The 13,680-nt window shown below is 44.5% G+C and overlaps 1 protein-coding gene across 2 annotated transcripts; it reads left to right on the top strand.

The window, feature by feature from the left end:
- Positions 1 to 2,782: 2,782 nt before the first annotated feature.
- Positions 2,783 to 13,133, top strand: LOC106586776 (transmembrane protein 182). Of its 2 annotated transcripts, XM_014174389.3 has the most exons (6): positions 2,783 to 3,218; positions 3,561 to 3,593; positions 6,528 to 6,624; positions 9,889 to 9,987; positions 10,174 to 10,311; positions 10,661 to 13,133. In XM_014174389.3, the coding sequence occupies exons 1-6, from the start codon at positions 3,060 to 3,062 to the stop codon at positions 10,885 to 10,887; spliced, it is 753 nt and encodes a 250-aa protein (XP_014029864.1). In that variant the 5' UTR covers positions 2,783 to 3,059; the 3' UTR covers positions 10,888 to 13,133. The 2 variants fall into 2 exon arrangements, with proteins under 2 accessions (XP_014029864.1, XP_014029865.1); XM_014174390.3 differs by lacking the exon at positions 3,561 to 3,593.
- Positions 13,134 to 13,680: the final 547 nt, after the last annotated feature.

The raw sequence follows: 13,680 nt of genomic DNA on the forward strand, positions 1-13,680 counted from the left end.
TGCCAACAGTAAAGCATCCTGAGACCATTCATGTGTGGGGTTGCTTCTCAGCCAAGGGAGTGGGCTCACTCACAATTTTGCCTAAGAACACAGCCATGAATAAAGAATGGTACCAACACATCCTCTTCTCCCAACCATCCAGGAACAGTTTGGTGATGAACAATGCCTTTTCCAGCATGATGGAGCACCTTGCCATAAGGCAAAAGTGATAATTAGGTGGCTCGGAGAACAAAACATCAATATTTTGGGTCCATGGCCAGGAAACTCCCCAGACCTTAATCCCATTGAGAATTTGTGGTCAATCCTCAAGAGGCGGGTGGACAAAGAAAAACCCACAAATTATGACACACTCCAAGCATTGATTATGCAAGAATGGGCTGCCATCAGTCAGGATGTGGCCCAGAAGTTAATTGACAGCATGCCATGTCGGATTGCAGAGGTCTTGAAAAAGAAGGGTAAACACTGCAAATATTGACTCTTTGCATCAACTTCATGTAATTGTCAATAAAAGCCTTTGACACTTATGAAATGCTTGTAATTATACTTCAGTATTCCATAGTAACATCTGACAAAAATATCTAAAGACACTGAAGCAGCAAACTTTGTGAAAATTAATATTTGTGCCATTCTCAAAACCTTTGGCCACGACTGTATTGTGTGTTTTTTTATCCAGTTACTTTCAAATAGAGAAAATGGGGGATAAATATATCTGTTTATTTCCTTATTAGAGGAGATTAAATAAAAGCCGATAACACTGTGCTAATTAGGCTGTCTTCCTGTGTTCTCTGTGGTAGCACTGTGCTAATTAGGCTGTCTTCCTATGTTCTCAGTGGTAGCACTGTGCTAATTAGGCTGTCTTCCTATGTTCTCATTGGTAGCACTGTGCTAATTAGGCTGTGTCTTTCTATGGGCGATGTGCTAAATATCCCTGTGTGTGTGTGTGTGTATATGGCAGTCTGTGTGTCTATGTGTTATATATCCCTCTTACATGCTAATGAGCAGCAAGCTCTCCTCAGTTCCACTCTCATACTCAACGAGACCAATAGCTACCGACTGGCTTTGAAAATAAAACCCTGTGTGTGTCATGTGTTTTTGTTTATAGAGTAATAATGCCTTCCAATTATATAGTGCTTTTCCAAGTGCTCAAATCACTGTGCATTGTGTGGCGGTAATAACCTGGTCCACCATCCTCCAATCAGAGTTGTCACTCACTACTCTACTTGTGCTAATGTGTTAAGTGTGACATTACATTGCAGTTGGCTATGCTGCAAAGGCCAATGAATCAGTATGGATGCCAGTGGAGTCCTTAATGAAAATGTTCGAGGCCCTGGTCGCCCTATCAGCCAGATCTCAGAGATGTTCGGCCTTACCTCATCTCTGTCTCTGCTGTCATGAAGTCAAGTGACACCTGTGGATCCCATGGAAGTGACGCATGAGGACACATTCTATCTTCACCAACCCTTCCGCATCCCAACATGGGCTGGTGGCTTGGGGTTCTGAGTGTGTTGGTCCCACCATGGGGTGGTAGCTTGGGGTTCTGAGTGTGTTGGTCCCAACATGGGGTGGTGGCTTGGGGTTCTGAGTGTGTCGGTCCCACCATGGGGTGGTGGCTTGGGGTTCTGAGTGTGTCGGTCCCACCATGGGGTGGTGGCTTGGGGTTCTGAGTGTGTCGGTCCCACCATGGGGTGGTGGCTTGGGGTTCTGAGTGTGTTGGTCCCACCATGGGGTGGTGGCTTGGGGTTCTGAGTGTGTTGGTCCCACCATGGGGTGGTGGCTTGGGGTTCTGAGTGTGTTGGTCCCACCATGGGGTGGTGGCTTGGGGTTCTGAGTGTGTTGGTCCCACCATGGGGTGGTGGCTTGGGGTTGTGTGTGTGTGTGTGTGTGTGTGTGTGTGTGTGTGTGTGTGTGTGTGTGTGTGTGTGTGTGTGTGTGTGTGTGTGTGTGTGTGTGTGTGTGTGTGTGTGTGTGTGTGTGTGTGTGTGTGTGTGTGTGTTGGTCCCACCATGGGGTGGTGGCTTGGGGTTCTGAGTGTGTTGGTCCCACCATGGGGTGGTGGCTTGGAGTTCTGAGTGTGTTGGTCCCACCATGGGGTGGTGGCTTGGGGTTCTGAGTGTGTTGGTCCCACCATGGGGTGGTGGCTTGGAGTTCTGAGTGTGTTGGTCCCACCATGGGGTGGTAGCTTGGGGTTCTGAGTGTGTTGGTCTCACCATGGGGTGGTGGCTTGGATTTCTGAGTGTGTTGGTCCCACCATGGGGTGGTGGCTTGGGGTTCTGAGTGTGTTGGTTCCACCATGGGGTGGTGGCTTGGGGTTCTGAGTGTGTTGGTTCCACCATAGGGTGGTGGCTTGGGGTTCTGAGTGTGTTGGTCCCACCATGGGCTGGTGGCTTGGAGTTCTGAGTGTGTTGGTCCCACCATGGGGTGGTGGTTTGGAGTTCTGAGTGTGTTGGTTCCACCATGGGCTGGTGGCTTGGAGTTCTGAGTGTGTTGGTCCCAAAATGGGGTGGTGGTTTGGAGTTCTGAGTGTGTGTGTGTTGAGTTCAAACTTGCAGGACGCAGGAATGCCTTACTCCTGCACCCCCTCCCTCACAGATTTTCTTGTGCATGAAGGGGGTGGCCAGTTGCTGGTAGATATTTCTGTGCCTGAACCCCCCACCCCTACCTCACCCCAGACCACTCCTGTGACAGTGGGGAGAGTGTGTGCAGCAGGCACCTTCAATCAGACCCCCAAAATAGCACAGGGGGAGGGATCCACGGCACTGTCAGTTTCCCGACTGTCTTGTCCAACCCAGCCCAGCCCATTCCTGTCCTCAGCAGCCCACAAACAGAGAAGAGAGGAGCCAGGATAAGACCACTGTTGGACAATACACAGCAAAGTGGCATTCTACCGTGGAAGAAGAATCGTAGCTTGGAAAATATTGCAACACTAGGAATAGACCCAGCATAGACACACACACACCGACTAGATGAAAATACAGTGATTGATTTCTCAGAGGAAAACACACACAGGGCTAGTTGATTGGTCTCCATACAGTGACAGTGTGTCTGGCCAGTACAGCACCATGAAGCTGAGTGTGGCTCTGTTCTTCGCGGGGCTGTTTGGGGCTCTGGCGGCCATGTTTGTCCTCCTCTCCTTCGGGACGGATTACTGGCTCCTGGCTTCGGAGACATGTGACAAAGAAACAAACGGAACTATGGGACCTTGGGCCTCCGCCATAGAGGTAAGGAACACTTTATCCCTACCTATATGTACATATCTACCGCAATGACCTTGTTCCCCTACACATTGGCTCGGTACCGGTAAACTGTGTATATAGCCAAGTTATAGTTACTCATTGTGTATTTATTCCCTGTGCTATTATTTTTAAATGTTTCTATTATTTAGATTTTTTCCTCACTGCATTGTTTGGAAGAGACTGTAAGCAAACATTTCACTGTTAGTCTACACCTGTTGTTTACCAAGCATGTGAAAAATACGTTTAGATTTTATTTGAACATGGAGGTCTGGTGTGGTTTTCATGCTTAAAATATTGTAGTCAAATTTTACTTCGTATTGTCACAAGATTCGTAGTGGAGAGAAGACCAAGGCGCAGCAGGTATGTGGATACTCATGTTTTTTTATTTTTAAAAAAAGGAGTAAAGTATCCACTGGACAAAAACAATAAAGACGACAGCAACAGTCTTGCAGGCACATACAACGCAGTGCAAGGACAACTACCCACAACCCCAAAGAAAAAACACACTCCTATATAGGACTCCCAATCAAAGGCAACTCAACACACCTGCCTTCAATTGGGAGTCCAATCACCCACACAACATTTAACAAACACAAACCCCCTGCCACATCCTGACCAAGACTAACACAATTACACCCTCTGCTGGTCAGGATGTGACACGTATTTACAATAGCCCACTAATTACCTGTGTTGTAGTCATGAAATAATGGCAAAGTATATACTTGCTGGTGTTATAGGGATTCAGGTGGAAACAGGCAGGGGCGGGGCGGGGCGGGGCGGGGTGTCGTGAGGCGGGGCGAGCCGGGGCGAGGCGAGGCGAGGTGGGGCGGGGCGAGGCGGGGCGAAGCGGGCGGGGCGGGGCGAGGTGGGGCGAGGCGGTGCAAGGCGGGGCGGGGCAGGGCGGGGCGGGGCGAGGCAGGGCGAGGCGAGGCAAGGCAAGGTGTGGCCTCTCTTGGATGGTCCTTATCCTGGTCCTCCTGTCTCTTCATATATGTGGTCATGAAAGACAAAGGAGCTGAGGAACGTAGCCATTGGTGTAATATTGGGGGTAACATTGGATAAAACTATTGTCTTGTTTTGTATTTGCTGAATTGAGGGTTAAGGGTTAGGGTTGATCTGGGAGGCTCAGCTGGTCAGGGACTGAGGTGAGACCATGGAGGGCAAGGCGAGTTGTTCCTATTCTGGTTGAAGTCTTCTTAGAGGAAGTGGTGTCGGGGTGTCAAGGTCTAACACAGTGTGTCCTCCAACACACCTGACACCAATCAAAATGTTCACCCCTGTTTGTCCCCAGGAAGAGAATGAAGAAACCTTGCTTTAGATCATAGTATGGTCAGTGTGGTGTAATGTTGCTTCAACATCTCTCAATACTGTGGTTAGGACTGGAATAGAGTCCATCGTCCTTTACATTGGCTATTGGAGATTAAGGTCCTCACCTTAGTGCCAACCCTAAAAGTGTTTCTGATGAAAAACCCTCCAACCCTGGGCACATTTCCATTAATCAGTTTATTTTGGTGGTAGTTTCTCATGGGTGGATGGTCCAATAACTCTTTCAGTAAGACTTGACCTTTGAACTGTGTAGGGCTCTGGTATATATGCCTACCTACTGTAGGGGCTGCTAGTGTAATCAGACACTTTTTAATGCCGTTGCTCTTCAACCATCCAGCGATTGAGACATATTGGATTCGCAAATAATAGAAATACAAACATCAGTATTTACAACCCCCCAATGATATCACCCACTATAGCAGATACAGGTCATCACGATAAGCAATGACACAGGAATGTCAGCATGATATCTACATTATCAAACCACATGCACTTTATATAATATACCATGCACACTACTACACAGAGATCATTTTTCATCAGTGTCCTAATGAGAGAGAGAGAGAAGCATGAGAAGCAGTTTTTTTTCTGAAGGGTAAAGGTCACAACAGAGAGAGGTATAGTCTATAGTAGGACAGGAGAACAGGAGAGAAAGGGAGAATAGGAGAGAAAGGGAGAATAGGAGAGAACGGGGGAATAGGAGAGAACAGGGAATAGGAGAGAACGGGGAATAGGAGAGAAAGGGGAATAGGAGCAAAAAGGGAAATAGGAGAGAAAGGGGGAATAGGAGAGAAGGGGGAATAGGAGAGAAAGGGGGAATAGGAGAAAAAGGGGGAATAGGAGAGAAAGGGGGAATAGGAGAGAAGGGGGAATAGGAGAGAAAGGGGGAATAGGAGAAAAAGGGGGAATAGGAGAGAAGGGGGAATAGGAGAGAAGGGGGAATAGGAGAGAAAGGGGGAATAGGAGAGAAAGGGGGAATAGGAGAGAAAGGGGGAATAGGAGAGAACGGGGAATAGGAGAGAAAGGGGAATAGGAGCAAAAAGGGAAATAGGAGAGAAAGGGGGAATAGGAGAGAAGGGGGAATAGGAGAGAAAGGGGGAATAGGAGAAAAAGGGGGAATAGGAGAGAAAGGGGGAATAGGAGAGAAGGGGGAATAGGAGAGAAGGGGGAATAGGAGAGAAAGGGGGAATAGGAGAGAAAGGGGGAATAGGAGAGAAAGGGGGAATAGGAGAGAAGGGGGAATAGGAGAGAAAGGGGGAATAGGAGAGAAAGGGGGAATAGGAGAGAAAGGGGAATAGGAGAGAAAGGGGGAATAGGAGAGAAAGGGGGAATAGGAGAGAAAGAGGGAATAGGAGAGAAAGGGGGAATAGGAGAGAAAGGGGGAATAGGAGAGAAGGGGGAATAGGAGAGAAAGGGGGAATAGGAGAGAAAGGGGGAATAGGAGAGAAAGGGGAATAGGAGAGAAAGGGGGAATAGGAGAGAAAGGGGAAATAGGAGAGAAAGGGAAATATGAGAGAAAGGGGAATAGGAGAGAAAGGGGAAATAGGAGAGAAAGGGGAATAGAAGAGAAAGTGGGAATAGGAGAGAAAGGGGGAATAGGAGAAAAAGGGGGAATGAGAGCAGCTGTTTAGTGAGTAGAGGGGACTCTCCATGCTGACTCAACAAACTTCTCACAACCCCACAGGAAGTTAAGGGTGCTCCCTCAGTGTGACCCTTGACCTTAGAGTCACCAGCTTTAGTAGTAGCACCTTATACTCTGACAACATTCACCTGAACCAGCTGGCATGGGGCTGAGAAGTCATTAGCTGATTCACTAGGTATTTTCTAAGAAAATAACAGGTAGAATGTGAAGAAGAAGATAGAACAAGAAGTTTATGATGTGTTATTATGTCATTGTTATAACTATAACATGAAGGCTTTATGATGGAGTGTTCTACTAATGTGTTACTATCATTATCTTCCCCCCAGCGTCGTCCAGACACCACCTTCTACCATGAGGGCTTCTTTTGGAGGTGCTCCTTCGGGGGAAACCTGGATGACCACACCCTCTTGAAGTTCTGGATCAGTAAGTCAGATAATATTGCACTGCGCTTATTCACTACTTGTATAAAGTAGAACACTGGGGTCTTTCAATGCTATTACTTTCTTTAATTGACATGTTGGCCAGTACAGGGCCAGAAGGAAACAATGCAAACAGTTCATGACAGCAGAGAGGAAGAGACGAAGCGAGATCTGTCCAAAATATGCCCAATGCGTTTCTATGGGTTTATTTTGGACCTAAGCTTGTCACCTGCCTTCCTGCCTTTGGGACAACGACTCCAAATGTTAGGGTGGAGACATGAGACCCACTCATTTATCGAATGTGACTTCTTGATGCCTTGAAGTGGTATGAGACCCATATCATGTGATATTATTCTTGGGTCATGTGACTCAATGGAAAGGCTGCATGCGCTGTCATTCAGTTCTGTTGTCATCTGATGAGATTTGTTGACAGTCTCTAATATGGAACTTCCAGGGAGGGTCATTGTCCCAAACACCCTCAAACCTTTTGAACGAGCTGGAGAGGGTCTACTGAATTCCACAAGGCAGAGGAGAGCGAGAGAAGAGAAAGAGTTAGAAGAAATTGAAAAAAGAGAGAGTGGAAATGAACAACATTTAATGCAATTATCACATTTTTATGCATTTGATAAAACTGTAAGACTATGCCAGCTTGTTCTCTGTATAGATTTCACTAGTACATGCTGTCTTTGTAATATAAGGGCCCTTGATGAGGAGCGGATGATAATGCCAGTGTCACAAACCACAGGGCAAAAACTGGTTGAATCAATCAATCAAATGTTTTATTTGTCAAATGTGCAGAATACAACAGGTGTAGACCTTACAGTGAACTGCTTACTTACAAGCCCTTAACCAACCATGCAGTTTTAAGAAAATAGAGTTAAATATTTACTAAATAAACTAAAGTAAAAAAATAGAATAACAAAAGTAACACAATGAAATAACAATAATGAGGCTATATACAGGAGGTACCGGTACCAAATCAATGTGCAGGGGTACAGGTTAGTCTAGATAATTTGTACATGTAGGTAGTGGGTTCGATTACAGGCTGAAAATGGGCAGAAACAAATAACTTTCTTCTGAAACTCGTCAGTCTATTATTGTTCTGAGAAATGTAGGCAATTCCATGCAAGAAATTGCCAAGAAACTGAAGATCTCGTACAACGATGTGTACTACTCCCTTCACAAGACAGCACAATCTGGCTGTAACCAGAATAGAAAGAGGAGTTGGAGGCCCTGGTGCACAACTGAGCAAGAGGACAAGTACATTGGAGTGTCTAGTTTGAGAAACAGACGCCTCACAAGTCCTCAACCGGAAGCTTCATTAAATAGTACCTGCAAAACACCAGTCTCAACGTCAACAGTGAAGAGGGGACTAAGTTTACATACACCTTAGCCAAATACATTTAACCTCAGTTTTTCACAATTCCTGACATTTAATCCTAGTAAATTTAATTCCCTGTTTTAGGTCAGTTAGGATCACCACTTTATTTTCATGATGTGAAATGTCAGAATAATAGTAGAGAGAATGATTTATTTCAGCTTTAATTTCGTTCATCACATTCCCAGTGAGTCAGAAGTTTACATACACTCAATTAGTATTTGGTAGCATTGCCTTAAACAATTTAAACTTGGGTCAAACGTTTTGGGTAGCTTTCCACAAGCTTCCTACAAGTTGGGTGAATTTTGGCCCATTCCTCCTGACAGAGCTGGTGTAACTGAGTCAGGTTTGTAGGGCTCCTTGCTCGCACATGCTTTTTCAGTTCTGCTCACACATTTTCTGTAAGATTGAGGTCAGGGCTTGTGATGGCCACTCCAATACCTTAACTTTGCTTGTCCTTAATCCATTTTGCCACAACTTTGGAAGTATGCTTGGGGTCATTGTCCATTTGGAAGACCCATTTGCAACCAAGCTTTAACTTCCTGACTGATGTCTTGAGATGTTGCTTCAATATATCAACATAATGTTCCTCCCTCATGATGCCATCTATTTTGTGAAGTGCACCAGTCCCTCCTGCAGCAAAGCACCCCCACAACATGATGCTGCCACCCCCGTGTTTCATGGTTGGGATGGTGTTCCTTGGCTTGCAAGCCTCTCCCTTTTTCCTCCAAACATATCGATGGTCATTATGGCCAAACAGTTCTATTTTTGTTTCATCAGACCAGAGGACATTTCTACAAAAAGTACGATCTTTGTCCATAATGTGCAGCTGCAAACCGTAGTCTGGCTTTTTTATGGCTGTTTTGGAGCAGTGGCTTCTTCCTTGCTGAGCGGCCTTTCAGGTTATGTTGATATAGGACTTGTTTTACTGTGGATATAGATACTTTTGTACCGGTTTCCTCCAGCATCTTCACAAGGTCCTTTGCTGTTGTTCTGGGATTGATTTGCACTTTTCGCACCAAAGTACGTTCATCTCTATGGGACAGAACCCGTCTCCTTCTTGAGCGGTATGACGGCTGCGTGGTCCCATGGTGTTTATACTTGCGTACTATTGTTTGTACAGATGAACGTGGTACCTTCAGGCATTTGGAAATTGCTCCCAAGGATGAACCAGACATGTGGAGGTCTACAATTTTGGCTGATTTCTTTTGATTTTTCCATGATGTCAAGCAAAGAGGCACTGAGTTTGAAGGTAGGCCTTGAAATACATCCACAGGTACACCTCCAATTGACTCAAATGATGTAAATTAGCCTATCAGAAGCTTCTAAAACCATGATATAATTTTATGGAATTTTCCAAGCTGTTTAAAGGCACAGTCAACTTAGTGTATGTAAACTTCTGACCCACTGGAATTGTGATACAGTGAATAATAAGTTAAATAATCTGGCTGTAAACAATTTTTGGGAAAATGACTTTTGTCATGCAGAAAGTAGATGTAACCGACTTGCCAAAACTATAGTTTGTTAAGAAGAAATTTGTGGAGTGGTTGAAAAACGAGTTTTAATGGTTTTAATGAGTCCAACCTAACACGGAACCCAAACCAATGAGGAGATGGCACGTGGGTACCTGCTTCTATAAACCAATGAGGAGATGGGAGAGGCAGGACTTGCAGCACAATCTGCGTCAGAAATAGAACTGATTTCTATTTTAGCCGTTGGCAACGCAGATGCTCGTTGGCGCACACGAGCAGTGTGGGTGCAATAATTGAATATTTATTTTGCAACGCGCAAATGACGCGAGCGGTGTGGTCAGCCTGTGAGTGTATGTAAACTTCCAACTTCAGCTGTATATATATATATGTAACAATGTGTTTGTTTGTCTCTCACTAGCCAATCAGCCACATGCCAAAGTTTGCACACACGCCTACCTCTTCCCCTTTCCAGTGTCTCAACAAACTCACAATGCCACTGCATATGACTCTGCAATCAGTAAGTGCTTATCTGTGTGTGTGTGTGTGTGTGTGTGTGTATTATATGTAATTGACATATAATATATGTAGCCTAGTATGAGATTGTGAGTGTCCACATGTTCTTGTGTTGGTGTATTCAAATTAAAGTCAGCCTATCATTCTGTTACTCATGGTTCTAACAATGATTGACATTCGTCTCATCCAGTCTACAGAGGCTTCTGGAGTATCTTCATGCTAATTGGTGTGGCTGCCGTCATAATGGGCGGGTTTTTTATCATCTGTGCTGCCCCATTTGCCAGTCACCGTCTATATAAGGTTGGGGGCGGCCTCTTCCTGATGTCCGGTGAGTCATTGGCCGATAACATCATACATTTCAGGATACACAACATAGGATAGAATTGAGCTAAACAGTTTCCCTCTGTTGAACGGATGTACGAAGATGAAAAGCTCATGAATACCATCCCTAATACAAATACCTGCTGCAGCCAGTCTATCTATCTCTCTCTGTGTTTTTTTCTCCCTATCACCTCCTCTCCGACTACCTTTCACTCTCCCATCATCTCTCTCTCTCTCTCACACACACACACACACACACACACACACACACACACACACACACACACACACACACACACACACACACCTCTTCAACCTTGCCTATCTCTCTCTCCCCCTCCCCTCCCTTCCCTCAGCTCTGTTCCTGCTGGGTGTGGTGTGGATGTCTGTGCTGTGGGTGGAGTTGATGGATGTGGTGCAGTTCTACGTGGACCACCAGCGCTCCTCTTTGTGCCCCACCTTCGACCTCACCATCCACTACGGCCTGTCCTTCTTCTTCGCCCCCGTCGGCATCTCCTTCTGCCTGCTGGCCGGACTCCTCTTCCTCCTCATTGGCCGGTCCGTACAGATGCAGTATCACTGATTGGTGTTGCCGTGACGATAGGGGGAGGCTTCCGAAACTCTGCAACAGGTTTGGGGCCAATTCCATTTCCATTCCTTTAATTCAGGAAGTCAACTGAAATTCAAATTCCACATTCCTCTCATAGAGAAGCATTGAGATACATTTGAATTGGAATTTCAGTTCACTTTCTGAATTGACTGAATTTACAAATAATTGACCCCAACCCTGCTCTGTAACTTCCAGAATGTGTTGAAAATCTCTGCGTTCTGTCAATCATCCACCAATAGATTGAACTCTGTGGTGTCACTGATTTGACTGGTTACATTGACATGTTTCAGTCACTGCCAGTGTTTGAAGGAGTTCCACCTAAAGTGGAGTTCATGATCGATTTTTATTTGTAAATGACACCCTATACCCCCATATTAGTGCACTACTTTTCACCAGAGCCTCTATAAGGAATAGGGCACCATTTGAGACGCAACCAAGTTCTAAATTCCCCATCACTACATGCTCTTCACCTGACACATACAGTACTGGGAGACACAGGATTGGTTGGTTGAACCGCGGCAGCGGATGTTGGTGATTTGCTTATGCAGGCTGTCTGCAGTCACATGTCAGATGTTGCCGTAGCAGCGAGTAGGAAATGACGATGATAAGGGATCAGGAAGAGTGTTTTGTTTTGGAGTTCTTTCTCTTTGTATTGGTATCTTTAGTCAAATGGTGTTTAGAAGGCAGCTACTGAGTGTGTTGAGGTGTCCTTTAACATAAATGAAGGGCGAACAAGTCACTTTATATGCTGCTCATGTATAGATGTTGTTACCACTTTTATAAATGGAAAACATGTGCATTCATTTTTCAATTATTAACACATTTTGAGAGGAAATGTGAATGCCTCACCGTGATAGAAGCTGCGTGAAGAGTTAGAAATACGCCATAGAAGTGGAGATTAGATCATCATAAAGTGATTCATATTAATGATCGGGGCATTTCACTGTGTGATTTTAATGAGATTTTGATATTCAGCCTTCTTGACACTGCACTGTCAGTTTAGTCCTTATTTTTGGTCAAACCAGTCAATCTGATATCTTAGCGCCTGCTGAGAAGAATGTGTGTTAGAGTGAATTAATGGTTAATATAAGAGCCATATATTTAGAATATATGAATATACTGTATGGCTCTGGTTAAAATGTTTGAGTAAAGTACTTGTTTGCTTTGTAAACACACTGAACAAAAATATAAACTCAGCATGCAACAATTTCTATGATTTCACTGAGTTACAGTTCATATGAGGAAATCAGTCAGTTTAAATAAATTCATTAGGCCCTAATCTATGGACTTCACATGACTGGGAATACAGACATGCATCTGTTGGTCACAGATACCTTAAAAAAAAAGGTAGGGGCATGGATCAGAAACCCGGTCAGTATCTGGTGTGACCACCATTACCATTGTCCCATGGTGGCAGTGGGGCTCTCTGTTCACAACGTTGACATCAGCAAACCACTCACTCACACAACGCCATACACACGGTCTGTCATCTGCCTGGTACAGTTGAAACCGGGATTCATCCATGAAGAGCACACTTCTCCAGCGTGCCAGTGGTTATTGAAGGTGAGCATTTGCCCACTGAAGTCAGTTACGACGCCGAAGTGCAGTCAGGTCAAGACCCTGGTGAGTACGACGAGCACACAGATGAGCTTCCCTGAGACGGTTTATTTTGTTGTGCAAACCCACAGTTTCATCAGCTGTCCGGGTGGCTGGTTGTGAGGCCGGTTGGACGTACTGCCAAATCCTGTTAAACGACGTTGGAGGTGGTTTATGGTAGAGAAATTAGCATTCAACTATCTGGCAACAGCTCTGGTTGACTTTCCTGCAGTCAGCATGCCAATTGCCTGCTCCCTCAAAAAATCTGTGTTGTGTGAAAAAACATTTTAGAGTGGCCTTTTATTGTCCCCAGCACAAGGTGCACCTGTGTAATGATCATGTTGTTTAATCAGCTTCTTGATATACCCAGGTGGATGGATTATCTTGGCAAAGTAGAAATGCTCACTAACAGGGATGTAAACACATTTGTGCACAAAATATGAGAGAAATAAGCTTTTTGTGCATATGGAACATTTCTGGGATCTTTTATTTCAGCTCATGAACCATGGGACCAACACTTTACATGTTGCATTTATATTTGTGTTCATTGTAGTAGATTGTTTGATAAATAATGTAAATTACTACATACGCAGGTTAAAACACCAATAAATGAATAAAATATTTTTTGTGAATGTGTTTTTTGGATACAATTTATTCAAAATGAAAGTGTAATTGTTATGTTAATTACTTGAACGTTCACATAACAAAGCCTGATTTTATGATCCAAACATACTCTCTTCTTCAGTGTTTTTTCGGGCTTTTACTCATTCAATCAAGAGCCATGAATTTATCGCAAAGTATTTGGAAAGGGAAAGGGGGATACCAAGTCAGTTGTATAACTGAATGCCTTCAATTGAAATGCAGTCTTCCGCATTTAACATGGCAAGAAAATGTATGTTTTGGATGTGACACAGACAGGTCTAATCACTGTTCTCTAAACCAATATCCACATTTTGTAATATTAGCTACTGCCTTTCTCTCTTTAGTGGCAGCTGTGCATTTGATTTGGCTAAGAAGATCATCATTAGAGAATATTCAAACCCAGACTGTCCCCACCATGCCAAAAGCACTGGGTAAACGTAGACACATCTAATGATTACAATGGCTATTTGAATCTACAGGTGTGCCTCATTGAAAATACCATCTAGTCAAATGTGTCTAATGACTGTC

Source organism: Salmo salar, chromosome 25, assembly GCF_965601325.2.
Source record: "Salmo salar chromosome 25, fSalSal1, whole genome shotgun sequence".
NCBI classification, from domain to species: domain Eukaryota; kingdom Metazoa; phylum Chordata; class Actinopteri; order Salmoniformes; family Salmonidae; genus Salmo; species Salmo salar.